We start from the raw sequence: 21,041 nt of genomic DNA, 5'->3' as shown, positions 1-21,041 counted from the left end.
TTAACCTGGTGGATTTAACAGTTGGAAAGTAATGCTAGAAGTCAACCTTTTAAAATAATTTCTTTTTAAGTTTATACTCTAAATGTGTAACTGTGGTTCCTTTTATACTCCTTGTTCAAGTCGGTAAGATAATGTAGGGTTGTTTTCAAATTAGGCATGATTTGATCTAACCTGTTATCTTGATAAGAGATTGCATTGTAACCTGTGACCAGAAGAGTTGCTTTTTCTGCCTACATTTTCAAATGTAAATATGCCTAACGAAGCCTCAGATGTTTCCTTACTAACACAGCACAAGCATGCCAAGCTCATCTTCTGTTCGGATCTAATCAGGCATGCTCAAAATTCTCTCAAGCAAGAATGGCTGCTGGGTGGAAAGATGTCACAGTATTTATTTTCCTGCAAGATGTAGAGCGGGTGACTTTAAATTTTCTGTTGTCTTAATTATATATAATTGTCAGGTTTTTATTGATACTTTGATTATTTATAGGGTATGAATTTATATAAAAAAGAATTTTTCCATATTGTTTCATTTAACATATAATATATTTGGTGTGGACACCGCAACTTTATTTAAAACCGACCTTCGGTTTCTGTTGGATGATGCATCATAAAATATACTTAAATTGTATTCTCAAATATTTCATTGAGATACAGACTTAACACAATTCGAGTCGAACAGACAAACCGATAGTAAAGCCTCCACGACCATCACTTAGTCAACGATATGAGTAAATTGACATAAATGAGTGTATTTATTCTTTCTCCGACCTTACTGGCGTTCTCACTAACTCTCATTTCGTTGGACTTGGGGTAACTGGATGGGAGGGGTTTTGTGTTGTGTTTGTGCCTATACACGTTCCCGTGTGTGCCTGTATGTGAGTGCAAGTGTGTGTTTGAGGTTAATATACTCATCTTTTTTCCATAGTGCCTACCACAGCTGTGACAATAACTTCTTCAGCTGAGCTGTTCAAAACCACAGTACCAACCACAAGCACTGCTTCACAGAAAGGCCCCATGAGCACAACCGTAGCCGGATCACAGGAAGGAAGCAAGGGGACAAAACCACCTCCAGCAGTTTCTACAACCAAAATTCCTCCTGTAACAAATATTTTTCCCCTGCCAGAGAGATTCTGCGAGGCATTAGACGCGAGGGGAATAAAGTGGCCTCAGACACAAAGGGGAATGATGGTTGAACGACCGTGTCCCAAGGGAACAAGAGGTATTTCTTGTAAAATGCCAAATGTCTATTTTTAAATTCAGTAAGTTGGTTCTGAATTACACCGAGGTGATTTCGAGGAAAGAGAGACATTGATGATAACTACCTCTGTTATTATTTTTGTTAACTTTGGTAACAAAACATCTGTAGACAACTTAACGGTTCATAAACTGCACAAGTTATTGAAGGTCAGGCTGTGAATTACCTCTCCCTTTTAAAGACCTGGGTCAAGCGTGGCATTTTTTGCCCATGGACTCCAGTGAGGCTTCTTACAGCTGCCTTTCTCATTAGGAGTATCATTTTGGATGAGTCCCAAGAAAATCAAGGGCTTTTTGTTTGTTTGCTGTAAATGTCTGATACTTCAATGCTGACTTTATATTTACTGTTTACAATCTGCATTATACCCTACTTTTTGTCAGTTATTGTCAACCACTTCCATTAGCGTTTATTCAAAATTTAACATGCAGAGTAGTATCATCCTAGCTGATTTCCCGAATGCCTGCAGAAAAATGGTTTCAATTTCACTGTTGTTTTCTACATCTGTTGTAGGAACTGCCTCCTATCTCTGCATGGTTTCCACTGGAACATGGAACCCTAAGGGCCCCGATCTTAGCAACTGTACCTCACACTGGGTAAATCAGCTGGCTCAGAAGGTTGGTTGGAACCTTTTAATATGATACACATTGGTGATTAAGGGCTTTAACGTCTAACATAAATAATTTAGCTTTGTATGTTAAAACCAGCTTCATTGCTCTTTGTTCAGTATAAAAATTTAAAAAATTATGCATAGTTTTGTCTGTAAACTATTTGTTCAAAGTTACATATGTTTTGGGGCATGCTGTTTTCTATGTTAAGCTTTTTAATGAATACATACTTGCTTAATTTCATTCATATTTAGTTTGTTCTGTTTCTTTTGATGTGTGTAAGACAAATAGTCCATTGGCCTAATAAATCAAATATCATTAAGTTTGCAACTGAATCCACAGAATGCAAGCAGATGTTTATGCTTTATATCACAGATGATTATAATAGAATAAATAAAAATGACTTTAAAAGGCATTAGTAACTTCAATATTACAGTGTAATGCAGTGACGTTTTAGTTTCTCCTTCCTCATTTACCTTTCTGAAATGCAAGCAAGTGGTAGATAACACCTCCCAGTATCATGCTGATTACATTCTGGTTTAAATTTCTGGATCTTTGGAATAAATAAATCAGATTTTTAAGCAGCTATTTAAAATGGTGGTAGTGAAATTGAGAGAGCTATCTAAAAGATTTTTTTAAAAAGGGATTTCTGGTTTTCTTCTTTTCTTTTCATTTCTTTTCAAGGTCTGGTTAAGAATTTCTTTTGTGTCTTGAGGATTTAAGAACCTTTAATCATCTGAAATGAAGAGAAAGTTATTGGTCTCAATTAGTTGCAGATTTTGACATATTTGCAACTATTTCTCTCACCACAACAGAGATACTCGGGAAAAGAACAAGAAGCCACAAACAGAACAAGAAGTCATACTGAGATAATATAAATTGTCATTTCAGATCAGAAGTGGAGAAAACGCTGCTAGTCTTGCCAATGAACTGGCGAAACATACCAAAGGGCCAGTGTTTGCTGGAGATGTGAGTTCTTCGGTGAGATTGATGGAGCAGTTGGTGGACATTCTTGATGCACAGCTGCAGGAACTGAAACCTAGTGAAAAGGATTCCGCTGGACGGAGTTATAACAAGGTAGGTAGGAATTTCCTGTTATTTAGTCAGACATTTTATATGGCAGCTCTTCATTCTTCTAGCGTTGGACTGCCAAACCCCTGCCCCCCATGCTTGACATATACTTAGAAACAAAATTTCTAATTCGGTTAATTTCCCAAGAGAGAATTAGAGTTGAGAAAGGAGCAACACGACAAAAAAAAAAAAAAAAAAAAAAAGTTAAAATCTCTGAGGGAGATTTTAGTTGGTAGCAAACATTGCCTGATTGTGGTCAGTACTCCCACTTCCAAACGCATTATCTGCACTTGAAGAGATTATGTGTTACACACCTCATACACTCTGGACGCTAATACATGCAACTCTTACGGTTGCAGCAAAATTGTACCGCGTAGAGGAATGTTAGCCACTGTAATACTGTTTTCAGTTGCAGGTTTGGGGAGAAGGACAGGTTTCCCTCTCTAAGAGGATGGTGTTATTAGTGCTCTTAATCTTTCCTAATATGACAAAAATTTGGTAGCTCTTTTAACCATACTATAAAATAAGCCTATGGGATTCATATTAAGCCAAAATCCGTGGCTAATATGGTTTTATAGGGTTAAAAAGTAGACATTTTTGTTTCTTTTAACCACATATTTTGGCTCTAGTTTTATCACAGTGCTTTGGATTAGTATATTTAATAAAATGCAGCTATAAACTGTAAACGGGCAGTTTTGGCAGTCAGCGTAAACTCACAAAAATCCAGAGGACTGCTGTGCATAATAAACTTTGAGCTCAGGAACACAAGCCTAAGTTTTGAGGATTTCTTTTTTCCTCATTTTCGACAGATAAAATCTAACCTCTGATTTTCTTTTCTTTTACTAAAAAGCTCCAAAAACGAGAGAAGACATGCAGGGCTTACCTTAAGGTATCTCTCCTGTGCTGTCACCCTGCTTTCTCCCTCCTTCAGCTACCTGCCACGCTTTCTCATCTTGCTGCATGATCCAATGTATTTCAGTCTTTGATAATTATATAATGTGCCCCATATCAGCTGTACAAATGTTGGCTTTTCTCAGGTATATTACTCTCAGAATAAGCAAATAATTTACTTTTATAATTTTTGCTCTTTCTTCATTTATCCAAACATGCAAGAATTTTAATGAAATATCCTCCGAATTGGAAAGTAACCATACAGTCTCTTTGTTTCCTGTTGTCATCTCTGTGGATTAAAAAACAACTTGAGTAAAACAGCTATGATATATTCTTGGCAGTTTATCATATCAAAGACTGTAGAGTCATAATGTATGTGCATGAAAAAGTCACTGCTTTCTTATCTCTGTGGTGTACTCTTAAATAAAAAAAAAAAAAAGGCTTTGTCCTGAAAGTTTTAGGAGTCATTTCTAGAAGCAGGTTGATATGGGGATGGGTTACTAGAAATGAAATATAAATAATGTGACAGTGTTATCAATATATGTTCTATGTTGGTTTTTATCAGGCTAATACAAACAGAAAGCCCCTGTTTGGCTCAGAATCCTTGTTCACTCCAGCCGATTTTTCTCCCTGGTATATCCAAGTAATAGGAAGCATGCTGAGGCTGACAGTGGAAGTGTGCCACGCTAGTTTTGTGTGATAGATCAAAATAATAATACCCGATTGCATTTTGTTTTATTATGTGAATTTTAGAAGTTTCTCTTGGGGGGATGGTTATTTTCTAATCCTACTCCTCTGGGGGCCGTATCCTTAATAAATCATACCTTGAAGAACTAATTCACATACATAGGACAACAAAACGAAAAACCCTGTAGTTCTGTAGAATAGAGGTTATTCAAAAGCCATGACTACCAGTTGTAGTTGCAAGAGCTTTAAAAAAAAAAAAAAAGGGCCTGACACTAGCTCGTAATAGACAGTGTTGGATCTGAAAACTTTACAAAAGGAAAGGTGTCGGGAAAGTCTGTTTTTAGGTAGTAATAATCTGAATTTCCTTTTTAGCCTGTTTAATGGGGGCAAAGAAATAACTGCTGAAGTGTATAGAATTTGTCATACTGAAATTTTCAGTTCACCTTTAAGGTGTTAGTTAATGTGTGAAATGTAATAATTGGTATGTTGCCCAGGACATAGATCTCAGTGGGAAAAGAATAGCCGTCTTTCTTTGGCAGGGAGAGACTACTTAAGGAATATGATTAGGCTAATGATCATTTTTGATTCCGCTAGAAAAGTACAAATGGTAATAAATACGGAGTGTTTCAAATTAATAAAAACTTGTCATCAGCGAGTTATGTGTATGCGTAGTGAGTTTCATTGTGACCTTAATTTCTGACCAGTGTCATTTTCAGTATCTCTCAAATGAGCTTCTCTGCCCAGATAAGACTAATAAAACTACTTAAATTACAAATCAGAAGCTGACTTACACTATGCAAATGAAGTGAGTTCCCACTTGGTGACAGAGGATTCATTTGTAACTTAGATTAGAGGCTCCAGTCTGTATTTCTTGGTGACTAATGAATCTAGCCTCAGCAGACCAATTTCTGTTCCACTCTAGTTAATGGCTGCAGCAGTATCACTGTGAGCATTTTGACTATTCTATCTCCCATTAGAGAGAGAAAAAAAGCCTTTAACGCTACTTGGAAGTATCTTCCACCTGCCAGGAAGGTCGTGGTGGCTTACAAGGCAGACAGAACGAGGATATTAAGATGGATTAAGCTAATTAATCTTACTCTGACTGTAGCTTCAAACAACTTTTCCCCTTGCTTATTCCAATATCGTACCTCAGAGTAGCGATTTTTGTTGTTCTTTGCACGATGTATGTTCTTTTCCCTCAGTGATTACCAATAGATCAAAACAATTTATATATGGCCTTAATGACATATTATGACTAGGTAAATGGGATAGAGTAAATAAACTTAGTGATTTCAGCTCTCCAAGCCATAGTCAATGTACGCTGTAGTTATCAGTACAAAAGCCTGCCTTCAGTTGCTTAACTGACTGGGTTGTATTTTTATTTAATGTTATTTTGTTGGTAATAAATTGAATCTACAAATATGAACATTTACAACTCGGATGGTTGTGAAGACCTTATTCTACTTTTCTGTTGTCCTAAAATTACTAGTATAGGCTTTAAATATTTGGATTGTTCTCTTGATTCTTTTAAAAACAGATCATTGTTTATGAACTAAGGTATACTCTCAAGTGTTTTCTAGCTGGACAGGGCATTGGAAGAGTGAAATGCGCACAGATAATTTATAAACTTTGAAATCATCTTGGTTTTTTTCCCAAAGGTAATAAGTGGACAGTGGTATAAGGCACTATTTTGATTATTGTTTTAGTTCATGTTCTAAAATACAGTGTGGTTTAACTTTTCAAGCATAAATATCAGGCTATTCTAGAGATCTCAGGGTTTTCTATATAGAACATTTAAATCTTGAGGTTATAAGTAGGAATGACATGTGTGTAAGAGTAATTCCTCAGGTTAAGAGCTGACGTTGGTTGTACTTCTCTTCGACAGTTGAGATACTATTAGATGAGTATAAACGAGCCATCTGTTTACGTTTACCCATTAAAATCAAATAGTGTTCTACTAATCTTCAGCTCCATTTTGAGATGGTAAGATATGTTTCAAGTTGGCCAGGTAGATGTTGTTCAGGTCCTCTTCTATCTTGAAATGAGAGTAAATCATCATGACAGATAAATATCACAATTGTCACTAGTCAGTGAGTGAAAATCACCTTGGTACTAGAAGCAGTCAAAACTAATGATAGTTTTCTAATGGATGCAGGCAATTGTCGACACAGTGGACAATCTTCTGAGACCTGAAGCTCTGGAATCCTGGAAACACATGAATTCTTCTGAACAAGCGCACACAGCAACGATGTTACTCGATACATTGGAAGAAGGCGCCTTTGTCCTGGCTGACAATCTTGTAGAACCAACCAGGGTCTCAATGCCCACAGAAAATATTGGTAAGTGAATATATTGTCAGCTTTAATTTTGATTTAGAAGGTACGTGTTTAAGAGAATGATGCTTCCCTTCTGAATCTGTTTTTTCCCAGAGCCAAACTTCTCTTTTGTCAAATTACAATTTATTGATCACACTTCATAAAATTAATGCAGAAGCCAAAATCTTTCTGTATCTTTTAAAAGTTGGTTTTATGTAGGTTTTTTTTTTTTCCAACTGAAAAATCATTAAAGAAGTTTAGAGTACTTAAATGCCAGAATACGGATTGTGTAAGTAATGAAAGTGCTTGCTGTGGAACTGGGGAAAACGCTTTCCCATTTTATATAACATGTTCCTAATGAATTTAAATTACTTTCTGGAATGTATCCTCCTGGTCAGATATTTTAGGCACACAGAATTTCAGCCAAATGTTTATACTAAACACAACTGCCTTCAGGTGAAAATGTGGTCAACGAACTACATCTCCCATAATGCAGAATATACATGCTTCATAAATTGCAAAATAGCTGCAGATAGTTTCGAAACACAATTTAGCATTTAAATGCTGGCCGTGAGAGGTAGGAATTCACTTTTGATGATATTTGAAAAACTCAGTAAGTACAGTAAAATTATATTAATATAGGCTTGAATTATTTAGAATTGTTGGTTATTCAGAGAGGGTGAGCTCAGATGACGTTTATAATATCTTAGTAAAGCAAAAAAGTTTCCCAAGCATAAGTAAAAACAAACAAACAAACAAACAAAAAACAAAAGGGAACACAGACTATTCCTTCCACTAAAAGAGTGCATTGGTGCAATAGATACTGGAAAAAACTATGTGGGATCCCATATCTTATTGCCTAATTGTACCTGCCTAAATCATGGGACTTCATATTTTAAAATGCAGAAAATAAAGGTGTATAAATCAGATTATGATAATTGCATTTAAAGTCAAAGGTTTAAGTTTACTTTAAATAACTGAATTTTTAGAAAGAAATAAAGTGTTATTAAAACCATATGTTTTTGTGTACTCTGAACTTTGGGAATGATAAAGAACTCAGTAACCTCAAATTAGGTGAAATGAGGCGACAGTATGTAAATTGGCCTGCCGTGATCTGGGATAGCGGTCATAAGGAAAATGGTACTCTGCCACAGCCTTAGTAGTAATACAGAATGAATAAAGCTGTCTGTTTTGTCCAAAACTTTCATTATTTTTGGTTAATTTATTTGCTAGCCCAATAAGATTCCTAAGATATACATTGAACAATTCTTCTCAACTTTTTCCAGTGATACACCTGTAAGGATAAAAAAGTGTAAAGTTGATCATCTTAGAGGATGAATCATAGAAAGTATTATTTGAAGTGGCACGTTTGACCTACATTTGTTTTCAAAATCTTCTAATGGCTATTAAAAAAAAAAAAACACCTGAAATTTCCCTTTTACACCCTTTTCAGGTATGCAGAAATATTTGATGGGCCAGGCTGATATGCTGTGCTCCCATCAGCTTCATCAGCTTAGCATATATACAGGACACATTGTTAATTAGATATCTGAGATAATTCTGTGGCAGCTTGAGACCTAGTCTGAAAATGTAAATGTCCGGGAATATTTTTTTTCTAATGCCTGTTTTTAAGAGTTCTAAAGTATTACACTTCATGCTGGTTTCTTTTCTTTTCTTTTTTTAAAATTTTTACCTGAAAAAAGACAGGGCACCTGGCTGGCTCAGTCAGTAGAGCATGTGATTCTTGATCTTGGGGTTGTGAGTTCGAGCCCCATGTTGGGTATAGAGATTACTTTAAAAACTAAAAAAAAAAAAAAAAAAAAAATCTTAAAAAAATAACAAAAGGCATTGTTGGTGAAGTTTGTTATAGAATGCAGTACACATGTACTTTTGATTTCTAAAATACAAACAGTTTGGTGGCAAATACCATCCGTGATTTAGCATGAGGAAAGCATTTACCTTTTTCCTGGGGCTTGTTCTCTTTTTAGACATGAGGACTAAAATAGCCCATTATTCCTTTATGCCCTCACTTTCCCAAAGCTCTTAACTAAATTTAGGGCATGGCTACAATATCTTAGGTATTAAGACAATTTGATTTGACTCCTTAGTGATTTCTCCTTGAATCCTTAGTTTAACTTTATTGTGTGATTTACCCTTATAATACATGACCTCATAAAAATTGTATAATTATATCTCATATAATTATATTTGATTATAGCTTTTTAAAGTCAATTTGGAGGTATAATTTCTATATAATACAAGCAGTGGTTTTAAGTGTACAGTTGGTGAGTTTTGACAAATGCACACCCATGTGACCAACATCACCTCAGAAGGGCCCTTGATTCTCTTGCAGTAGATCTCCTCATACCCCCAGCCCCCAGTGATCGCTGGTCTGTTTTCTGTCACTAATTTAGCTTTGCCTTTTCTGGACCTTTAGTTGAATGGCATCATGCCGTATGTACTCTTTTTGATCTTGCATTTTTTACACAGAACAATGTTTTTGAGATTCATCTGTGTTGGTAAGAGTATCAATAATGCAGTCTTTCATTTTTCTTGCTGAGTAGTATTCCATTATAAGGAAACACCACTAGTTGTGTATTTATTCACTTGTTGTTAGGCATTTACGTTGTTTCTACTTTTCCGCTGTTACTGATAAAGCTGCCATTTTCCCACGTGTTTATACTGTTTCATACTCCTAAGTGCTATGAGACTTCCAGTCACTCCACATCCTCACGAACATTTAGGATTGTCAATCCTTTTGATTTTAGCCATATGAGTAGTTTGTAGTATCATCTCATATTGGTTCTGTTTTGCATTTGTGTAATTGCTAAGTTACTTATTACTGATAGCTGTTCAACTCTTACATGCTTATGGACCATTTCATGTATCTTTTTGTGAAGTGTCCATATATTTTGCCTATTTTTAATTGGATTGTTTGTCTTCTTAATAATGAGTTATAAAGATTCCTTATGTATCTATTATTCAAGTCTTTTGCTGGTTATAGATACTGTGAATATTTTCCCTCAGTATGTGATTTTCTTTTCATTTACTTAATAATATCTTGACAGGAGCAGAATTTTTTCATGTTGACAAAAAATCACCCATCTTCGACATCTAGTTAACCCTATTTCACTTATTACTCTCACCATTGTAAAGCAAATTTTAACATCATATTATTATTACTTTCAATACTTTAAAATGTATCCCATGCATTAAAAACACAGTGCCATTGTCATACTTTTAAAAATTAACATAAACAGGTTCAAAAGATAACAAAAGGATGTTTAAATTTACTTGATTTTGCGGAGTCACCTGGCTCAGTTGGTTAAACATCTGATTTCGGCTTAGGTCCCAATCTCATGATTCATGGGTTTGAGCCCCGCAGAGGGCTCTCTGCTGTCAGTGCAGAGCCGACCTCAGATCCTCCGGCCTCCTCTCTCTCTGCCCCTCCCCTCCTGGCTCTCTCTTTCAAAAATAAATAAACACTTAAAAAGTAAAAAACTAATTTATGTGGTTTTTGTAAATTTGTTAATGCTTAATTTGTTTTGACCAGGATACAAACAAGTCCCTGTGGTACATTTGATACATTGCTTGAGTCATTTCTCCCTACATCTTTTCTTTAAACCTTTTTCCTTTTTTTGAAGAAATTGAGCAGATGATTTGTACTATGAAATTTCCCACATTCTCGATTTGGCTTATTTCTTCCCACTATATCATTTTACATAATTGATATGTACTAATAATTGGATCTAGAGGCTTGATGAGTTCAGGTTTATTTGTTAATTTGTTTTCTCCAAGAACCTTTCCATTGCATCCTGCAAAAAAGGCACATGTTAGGTTGTCTTTCTTTGAGATCTTATGACTGATTAGGTGGTTTGGGTATTATCAGCCTAATCCATCCATTATAAAATACCCTATCATTTATTTTCCTAGTGGGCTTAGCAGCCAACATGGCTGTCAGTTTAGGCTTGTTTATATTGTAGTAACAAAACCCCCAAAGTCACAGCAGCTCTCAACAGCAAAGATTTATACTCCTTCAAGGCACGTCACCACTGAGGCTTGGTTTTGGCCCTGCCAAAGTCGGCACCGTGTTGTTTGTACCCTGGGATCCAGGCTCACGGAACCTAGAATGTTGCTGGTCTCCTGGCATCGGCCATAGTTTTTCCTGTACGTTCTCTTTTCTTCCCCTTTCTTCTCATTGGAGCTACTACTTGGTAATGAATTTGGACACCACAAAGACAGAAAAATATATTAAAATCCTGTCTACACCATTGGTTGTGAGTGAGACTGTCCTATGAGTGAAGTGTCCTGGCTGTCAGGAAGCCTGTTGAACAAGGCATATGTTATTCCAAGCACACAGAATATATAGATTAAGAGAATATCAGAACTGTCTGTATTCTAGTCACCCAACTGAGCCACACCTGAGCATTGCACCATCTTCGCTTCACATTTTGGGGGAGCTGGTTATTGGCAACATATAAATCCCTTGGATCCCCTCCTTCTTGATCGGATGAGTGTAACCACCATTCTTAATTTGTTTGCTGGCGTTAGTCATTTTTTTTTCTAATTTTGCTCTCCAAGTATGTACGTTCAATAGTTGCTTTTTTGTGCTTTTAACATTAATGATTTTACACTGTAGATGTAGTTGTATAATTTTGCCTTGCCGTTATAGTTTTCATATTTATGCACGTTGATATGTGCATCTCTAGTTTATTCGTTCAATCTAACAATACACCACAATGATTTGACTGCCAATGGTAGATATTTTAGTGGCCTGTGCTTTTTGGCTGATAATAAGGAAAGCCGTGAAGGTTTTTGTATATCTTCATGCTCATATGTATGTGCCTTCCTAGACATATATGGACACACACCTAGAAATAGAATTTTTGAGTGATGAAGCAGGCCCATCTCCTTTATTAAATACCGCCAAGTTGCTTTCTAATATTGTTTACCAGTTTACATTCTCACCTTTAATACCATTGTTCTTCATCAATCTCTTTGCTAAATACACTTCATTATTGACATAAGTGTTATTCTAATGGGTTTGAATGGACCACATTATTGTTTTAATTTGCAGTTCTCAGATTACTTAATGTCTTTATTGGGTATTTTAGTTTTCTCTCCTGTGTATTTGTTGTCCACAGGTTTTGCCTATACATTTATTTTTCTGTAGCTAATGTATTCTGGACACCGATTCTTTGTAGACTATATAGTTCGAAAACATTCCTAGCATCCCTTCTCTTTTTTACTTTGTTTATGATATCTTTTATTTTACAGGATAATGAAGTCAGATTTATCAGTGTGTTCTTCTAGGGTAGGACTTTCTTTGTCTTAAGAAATACTTTAATTGGGGCACCTGGGTGGATCGGTCAGTTAAGGATCCAACTCTTGATTTCAGCTTAGGTCATGAACTCACGTGTTAGGCTCTGCACTGACAGCCCGGAGCCCGCTTGGGAATCTCTCTCTTTGCCCCTTCTCTGCTTGTGCTCTGTCTCTCTCTCTCTCTCTCTCTCTCTCTCTCTCTCTCTGTGTGTGTGTGTGTCTCTGTCTCTCTCAAAATAAATAAATGAACTAAGAAAAAAAAACTTTCCTTTTTGGTGTCCTCAAAAATTTTCCCTGCTATGTAGTTATACTTGTAACTTTATAAATGATCTTATACTTTAGAAATGACAAAATTGTGCCTTTTTTTTACAATTATGTTCTAATCCAGCTGAAAATTATTTTTGTTGATGATATGAGGGAAGAAACTAATTTGGTTTTTGTTTTCTGTTGCCTTTTTTTTTTTGATAATATAGATAATGTGTTGTTTCAGTACTTTTAGTTCATAATTCATTTTTTCCCCAGTGGTTTGTAATGATATCTGTCATTTCTATGCATGTTAGAAATGTGTTATACATTGCTCCTTTTGTTTTTGTTTCAATACTGCTAATGTCTGGTAAGTTCTTTAAATTCTGCTCCATGAGGATTACTGTAGCTGCTCTTGGCATGTCTTTTCCATGTGAATTTTAAAGTCAGTTGTCACATTCCACAAACTCAGAAAATATTATTGGACTTTTCATTAGAATTAGGCTGATTTTGTAAATTGATTTTGAATGAAGTGTCCCCGATCTATTTACTTGTTGAGGTCTCCCAAATAAGACCTTGTATAATTCTCCATTTTTTGTTAGTTCTTCTAATAAAGTTCTACTTTTTTTCCATTAATATCTTGCATTTTTAGAATCAGTTTTATTCTTAGATAACTTACACTGTTTGTTTTTATTTTAAATAGTATCTTGGGACCCCTGGGTGGCTCAGTTGGTTAAGCGTCTCACTCTTGATTTAGGCTCAGGTCATGATCTCATGGTTCCTCAGATTGAGCCCCATGTCAGGCTCCGCACTGACAGGACAGAACCTGCTTAGGATTCTCTCTCTCTCTCTCTCTCTCCCCCTCTCCCCGTCTTTCTCTCTCTCTCTCCCTCCCTCCCCTCCCCTCTCCCTCAGTCACTCCCATCCCCCCTCAAAATAAATAAATAAACTTTAAAAAATAGTACCTTTTTAAAAATTGCATATTGTAATTCTTTATTGTTTGTTGTACAGGATCACATTTGATTTTGCTGACTGCACCCTTGCTAAATTCTTTTACTTCCAATCATATATAGAGTCTCTCTTAAAATTACTGTGCTGTTAATTATATTTTCTGTAAATAATAACATTTTGCTTTTTTCTTAAGCTCTATAACATTTTTCTTGAATTACTGCATTAGGTAGGTCTTTTAGTACAATGTTAATAAATAAAACTCCTAATAGGAATCATCCTGACTTTAAAAAGAATGTTTCTTGAGTTTTTCATCATTCTTTGCGTGTCCGTTTGGAAAGATAAGCTTTATCTGATAACAAAACCTTTATCTTGGCAAAGATTTTTTTCTTTTATTCTTACTCTTCTGTAAAGTTTTTTTTTTTTTTTCAGTAATTGAATGGGTATTGAAGTTTGTTGAATTATTTTGGCTAATAATTTTTTTCATCTTTAATTTCTTAATTTGGTGAACTACTTTAATGTATTTTGCAATGAATGCCCTTTTGAGTTAAACTCAGTATGTTCAGGATGTTATACTTAAAATATATGTATGATTTATTAAATATTTTTGCATCCTGTTAATAAGTGAGAATATTCTATAATTTCTTTCCCTGTGTTGTTTTATGCATCAAGATTATATAAGTCTCGTGAAATGAGTTGAAAAGTATTCTTTTTCTATTTTCTGGAGCAGTTTTTTAAGAATCGGCATACATTTAGCTATCAGTTATTTTTTTAATGGTCATAAATAGAGTTTTTCATTTATTTTAGGCAGTTTTTTGTTTTTTGGAAGTTTTCCCTTTTATCTATTTTTAAATTTACTTATTTATTGATACAATTTTATTTATTGATATAAAGTTGATTATTGATTCTCTACAAAGATCTGTATTGATCCTTTTAAAATTCAAATTATTAATTTTTTACTATGGACATGATTTTTAAACTTATGTAAATATATGTTGAATTAAAGCTTGAATTAAAGCTTTACTTCACTAAAATTAAAGTAAATATTTGTTGAATGAAATTAACTCTTTGTACATGTTAAGTCTGTATTTGGAACTTTTCATGAGAACTCAAAGGATTTCAGTCTTTCACCCTGTCTTCTGTCTTCTGTAAGAAAAGTTAATAATTGAGAGTCCCTTTCAGCATAAAAGGAGTGAGGTATACATTAGATGTATATTTTTCCTCTCTTCTTCCCCCCTTCTACCTCCTTTTCACATACATGGAATCTGATATAAAGAGAGGGGATCATCTACCTACCCACCTACTTAATCTTTCTAAGCATGGGTCAGTAAAATAAATATTTTTAACCAGCTTCTGCAGCTTATAGAATTCTAAAATCTGTATGACTCTGATTATAAACTTGCAGTTCAGGTGCTTGACATGTAGTCTGATAGCTTATAAAAATCTTCCAATGTTATGATTTCCTATTTACTACTAAGTCTATATATACTTTACAGAACAAATTTGTGAAAGATTAAAAAAATAAATTATTATCCAAAGGTAACTGTAATGGTATAAGCCCATATTTGTAAAAAGAAAGGGGGTAGGTGAATTAATCATATCTCTGTGTGTGTATGTGTGTGTGTACAAACACATACACACATATTTGTCTAGGTATAGAAATCGCTATGCAAGAATATACACCATTAGAGTGAAATTCAGAGAAAAATGTATGGACTCTATTGAATTATTAAGAGTATCTGTTACTTTTTAAAATCTAATGGAAGAAACTAATGAATTTTGTATATAATCCCTCTCATTTCATCAGTAAAATGACATATTCTAATTATTAATATAAAAAAGTTGACTTTAGTAGAACCAATAATGCTTTTCCATTCTTTTAAAAACTTAAATGAATATTGATATAAAGTATTGCAATCTTTATTGGAATTACAGTAGACAGCGTTTATGTTATGACTTATATTTTTGAAACAAAGTTAAACAACATTGGTCTTGTTGATTAGGTAAATGTTCTTAGTGTTCTATATCAGCCTGTTCCCTTTCCATAAATTTTTGAATGTAGGAATAAAGTACAGTGGTTGGTAAACTTTTACTATAAAGGCCCGAATAGTTAGCCTAAGCAACTAAACTACATGGTCTAAGTTACAAATACTTAACTGACATTGTAGAAACTGAGCAGCTATAGACAATAGGTAAATGAGCAAACATGGATACATTCTCATAAAACTTTATTTACAAAAAGAGGTGGCAGGCCAGATTTGGCACACAGGGCATAACTGTTAAGTTATGGCATACATAACTTAAAAATGTAAAGGTTATTAGTTACTAGTGAGAATTAATGGGAAGGTTTAAAATAATGCCAGAACATTTTCTCATAAATATGCTGTGCTGGTCTCACTGTGTTCAGAAATTAGAGAAAACCAAGTATTGCAAAATTGAGCTATATAATATTATTATGTATGAAAATATCATATGCATAGAAATAGATGTATACATGCAATAAAGGCATTCAAATTTATACTTCATATTTCATTTTACCATTGTCATGGAATGTGCCTTGAAAAGTTATTTAATGTACAGAACAAAAAAAAACCACTTTGAAATATTTTTGTTTATTTTAATGGTATAAATGAAATTTTAAAAGTTGTGTGCTTTTAACTCTTAACGCTGTTCCTAGGATAAAAGTCAGGAATTAGTTCATGACAGAAGATACAAAATCATGGGAAAAAAAGTTAAAATGATTATATGAAATGTTTTAGAGTTATCAATAAAGGTTTAACTTAGAGTAATTTAGTTTATGATTTTGTTGAAATTTAACAGTAAAATTTTATAGGCAGAAAAAAAAAGAAGCAGTGGTTTTCCAGGCAATTATCATGTGCCGCTTTGTAGTTTAAAGAATGTCCTTTTTTCCTCCCCTTTATCTTTTGCCTCCTCCAGTTCTGGAAGTGGCAGTGCTCAGTACAGAAGGACAGGTCCAAGACTTTAAATTTCCTCTGGGCATCAAAGGAGCAGGCAGTTCAATCCAACTTTCTGCAAATACTGTCAAACAGAACAGCAGGAACGGTAAGATGGAGCAGAATCTTTTTACAAATGACAGGATTTTTTGTTCATTTAAACCTGTTAATCCCCAAAATGCTGCATATTTAACTCTTAATATAACAATACTACTTATCATTTAAAAGCAGATTTAAAATAATGCCTTCCTCTTTCCCAAGAAATTTAATCCAAATAAAGAGTCCAGAAGGATTTTTCCCTTTCATTCTTATTTGGATGTATCTTTTTTCATTCGTAAGCATATTTCCCGTAAAGGCATACGACTGTTTTTACCTTCCTAGGGCTTGCGAAGTTGGTGTTCATCATTTACCGGAGTTTGGGACAGTTTCTAAGTACAGAAAACGCAACCATAAAACTGGGGGCTGACTTTATTGGTCGGAATAGCACCATTGCAGTGAATTCCCACGTCATTTCAGTTTCAATTAATAAAGAATCCAGCAGAGTATACTTGACAGATCCTGTGCTTTTTACCCTGCCACACATTGATGTAAGTTATATATGCTAATGAAGTTACAGAAGGTTATAAAACCAGTGAGGACGGAAAGCAAAACTTGAAGTGCTGGGGACAGGGAGAAAGGGAATGGGGAGAAGGCAAAGAGGAAAGAAAAGACCTTTCCATTTGAATTTCAAATGTTGGACTAGGTCATAGACATAAGTTTATTTAAGTCTGTGAACATAAAATTAAATGAGCCTGGTTCAGTGATTATTAGAACTTAAGTGTATTCTTAATGAAAGCTAATTCAGTAATCAACAGGAAAATGTAAATGACTGTAATTTGTTTTAGAATGAAAATTAACTCTTACCTTAGCAGCAGGATAGCCTAGTATTAACTGTTAGGACTCTGCCTTTTTAGCATGGCAGACCTTTTTGTTTGTTTTTCTTCTTTTTGATTTTACTGATCATATGCAACACAATTGTGATCAAGTATTGTGGTGTTTTTAAAAATCTAGACTTGAAGAGAGGTGATTCCTCTGCTGTGCCTTAGAATGAAGTTGGCTGTTAAATCATTATCCTGTGTTGGACGATTGGCTGCAGAATTTTGGCTTCTGTTACAAGCAGAGTGAATACGTGCCCACAGATAGCCAAGTGATCCCCAGAATTGGCAAAGAAAAATGAATTTGTGCACTGTTCTCTTACATCTGCTGCAGTCAGTTCACTCTTTTAAAAACCTTGACGATGCTGACATGTCACTTAGAATAAAAATGGGCCCCAAATAGATTTTTAAAATACTTGGCCCTTACAGAATTTTCTCAGAACAAATTCAAGGGTCTATTTTTGTCAGAAAAGAAAAAAAATGATTCCAGTGTACCATCAGTATGTAAAATCATAAGATGGAAATTGTAATTGTGGAAAATGGGTCTTTGGTAATTTAGAGTACACTTTAGAGTGTTTCGGACTATAAAACCCCTTTTAAGTTAGATATCTGCCTTGTATAACATAGTCTACAATTTCGCTGATGAAAAACTTTATAGTCCGAAACATGCAAAGTTTAATCTAAATTACCTTTTACACATATTAAACAATTGCTATTGCCATCTTAGAGTGTAAAATCCTAATTTTATCTTGTCATTTTATTTCCCAGCCTGACAATTATTTCAATGCAAACTGCTCCTTCTGGAACTACTCAGAAAGAACTATGATGGGATATTGGTCTACCCAGGGCTGCAAGCTGGTTGACACTAATAAAACTCGTACGACGTGTGCATGCAGCCACCTAACCAATTTTGCAATTCTCATGGCCCACAGGGAAATTGCAGTAAGTATTTGCACTTCTAATTAGTAGCAGAGAAAAACCTCAGAGATTCAAAACAGCTTGGGTAACAGTCCCGTCTTTGGGTGCTTATCGGAACTAAAACTTAGCAAACAAAGTAGTGTGAATTTCTGATTGTCTCTACACTGTCCGTATATTTTAGGAGGTCTTGGCCCTATATTTATTGTTACTTCTCAAAATCTGCTTTACAGACTTGTTCTGAGTTTTTCTCCTTTGGGCAGGTGTTTGGCAGAGGCAGTCAGGGATTTAAAAAAGGAGCAGAAATAGGTCCTACAAAAGAGACTTGAGGATTCTAAAATTTAACACACCCTCCCCATCTGGAATGTCTGAATCTCGTTTTACAACTTTGGCTTTGAGTTTTCCTAACAACGTTGCACACTGCAAAACTGCAGATTTTGAAAGGTCAGGATAGCTTCTGGAACGTTTCTTCGTGTTCCTTTCCGTGATTAAGAGAATGATAGCCAGAAGATAAAACATTTTAAGAAATATAGCGTGAAAACTCTCAGGTCTATTGTGTTCTTTGACTCTTAGTATATAAATAAATATAAAAAGTCAAAGGGAAAATGGAAACTTAAAAATTTTTGTTAGCCAGGACAGTCATTAAGATGCCAATTATTTTTTTTATCATAACTGAGTATCCTTTATTACAGTATATAAATATTCTCCTGTGTTTATGTAGGTAATTATCTCAGTCATTGTTTTGAAATAATTGGGCTCTCGCATTATTTTGTAGGTAAAATCTTCCACTTTCGTAGGTCATTCTTTGGATATAAAAGTTAATGAGATAATATTGAACTCTGTTATACGATCAAGTTTCCTTTTTAGTTTTGAACCTTGTTTGAATACATAAGAATGTTTACAGAGTTTAGTATTTAAACATGAGCTATCACATGTGAAAGCTACCTTATCTTTAGTTGATACAATGCAGAAATAACTAACGTTCCTCATATTGTTTTTATTTCAGTACAAAGATGGAGTTCACGAATTACTCCTTACCGTCATCACCTGGGTGGGAATTGTCATTTCCCTTGTTTGCCTGGCTATATGCATCTTCACCTTCTGCTTTTTCCGTGGCCTACAGAGTGACCGCAATACTATTCACAAGAACCTTTGTATCAACCTTTTCATTGCGGAATTTATTTTCCTAATAGGCATTGACAAGACGAAATACATGGTAAGCACCCCTTCAGCTTATTGCCCTTGGATCTCTGAAAATTACTATAACAGGTGTGAATCCACACATGATGTCGATATTGATATTTGACCTTGTAAACTTAATATAGTTGACGATGATGATGTTGGAGGGTAATTTGTAACAAATTAAAAGAGAGTGCTGCAATCATTAAGTATTATTACTGTGAGTTAATTCATTTCTTGTATCAAGGCGCAGTAGCATTTTTCTGGGTTGTTATTAAGACATGTGATTTGAAGAGAAGAGCTCTAAGGATACTGACGTGAAAAAAATCCTATTTTTACCATTTTCACTTTGCTTATGGAGTCATTCTGACTAGTGATCATTTCTTCATCTTTTAGCAATTTGTTCATCACCATGAGGTCTCAGTGTCAGTACTTCATAATTAGTTAATGCTTTACCCTCTATCCATCTGCGCTGGGATGAATTTAAGAATGCTTCACATACGACAGGAAAATATCATTAGGAATCACAGCCAGGATATTCATCGTTAAAGTGAATCTTTAAATTCTGTTATTGAAAAAAATAGAAGTAATATATTTTATTTAGAACAACTGTTCCAAAGATCTATGGAGCAACTAATCTGTACGTAAAATATTCTGATTTAATAACAGATAATTCTAGAAGAGAAATTAAGGTATGTTTTCTTATCTGTACTTAAATTTCACTAAAAATAGTTATATCTTCCAGTGATGAAATTTCTGGCACACCTGGCCTTATATCCTATAAGCATTAAACTCTTCAAATTTGGCGTTTAGAACTCATTTCCATTTATTTAAAAAAAATTTTTTTAAAGAAACAGTGGTTTCTTTAACGTTTATTTTAAAGACAGTGAGAACTATCAGTGAATATTGTGTAATTTTGGCGTAGTCTGTATTCATGTGTTCTCTTTTGTGCTTTTTTTTCTTTTCCTTTACAGATTGCCTGTCCAATATTTGCAGGACTACTACACTTTTTCTTTTTGGCCGCTTTTGCTTGGATGTGCCTAGAAGGTGTACAGCTCTACCTAATGTTAGTTGAAGTTTTTGAAAGTGAATATTCAAGGAAGAAATATTATTATGTTGCTGGTTACTTGTTTCCTGCCACAGTGGTTGGGGTTTCAGCTGCTATTGACTATAAGAGCTATGGAACAGAAAAAGCGTAAGTAATTGCAAGCGACCTGAGTGTTTTTCAAGTGAATAATTTTTTAAAGCCTGTTAGCTGTCAGTGAGGGGCCCTGACAGACTAAAATAGCATCTGAAAGCTTTATTGGTAAGAGAATGGGCATGCCGTGCACAAATTACAATCAAGTCTTTTGTAATTTTCTAGGTTCAGAGGATTTGTACTCTAGCGAGGCAGATTCTAAATTATGGACTTTCTTTTTAACACAAAAGATTGACCTGAAACAAATTGAAAAAGTAAATAACTTTTTGGCCTTAGAAAGATATTAAGTAAAAATTCTTCTGAACTTAAAGCATCTGACAGGTTTAACTACTCAGTTTTAACCTAATGCTTCATTAGCTCTCTTTGTGCAGCCGACCCTCTAGCTAACTCTCTTTCTGAATTGTGACAGTAGCACATTCCATCCCATATGTTCTACTTTGATAATATTTTATCAGGCAGTTTGAAAGGATTAAAATAAGTCACTGTCTTTCATTTATAAAAAATATAGATATTTATGGAAAATGACAGAAGGTAGACATAGCCA

At 34.6% G+C, this 21,041-nt stretch overlaps 1 protein-coding gene across 35 annotated transcripts in view; it reads left to right on the top strand.

The window, feature by feature from the left end:
* The window catches only part of ADGRL2 (adhesion G protein-coupled receptor L2), a 624,153-nt gene that overhangs the window by 581,419 nt on the left and 21,693 nt on the right, over positions 1 to 21,041 (top strand). For 25 of the 35 annotated variants that reach the window (XM_058716832.1, XM_058716841.1, XM_058716843.1 and 22 more), the window contains 10 exons: positions 926 to 1,219; positions 1,766 to 1,869; positions 2,752 to 2,937; positions 3,782 to 3,820; positions 6,665 to 6,848; positions 16,275 to 16,400; positions 16,673 to 16,878; positions 17,974 to 18,147; positions 19,127 to 19,336; positions 20,274 to 20,494. In XM_058716832.1, coding sequence (XP_058572815.1) covers positions 926 to 1,219; positions 1,766 to 1,869; positions 2,752 to 2,937; positions 3,782 to 3,820; positions 6,665 to 6,848; positions 16,275 to 16,400; positions 16,673 to 16,878; positions 17,974 to 18,147; positions 19,127 to 19,336; positions 20,274 to 20,494 — 1,744 coding nt within the window. The remainder of the gene's footprint in view (positions 1 to 925; positions 1,220 to 1,765; positions 1,870 to 2,751; positions 2,938 to 3,781; positions 3,821 to 6,664; positions 6,849 to 16,274; positions 16,401 to 16,672; positions 16,879 to 17,973; positions 18,148 to 19,126; positions 19,337 to 20,273; positions 20,495 to 21,041) is intronic. The other 10 variants (XM_058716842.1, XM_058716844.1, XM_058716857.1 and 7 more) reach the window with 1 other exon arrangement.

Source organism: Neofelis nebulosa, chromosome 2, assembly GCF_028018385.1.
Source record: "Neofelis nebulosa isolate mNeoNeb1 chromosome 2, mNeoNeb1.pri, whole genome shotgun sequence".
NCBI lineage: Eukaryota > Metazoa > Chordata > Mammalia > Carnivora > Felidae > Neofelis > Neofelis nebulosa.
This window is presented reverse-complemented; position numbering and strand designations above follow the sequence as displayed.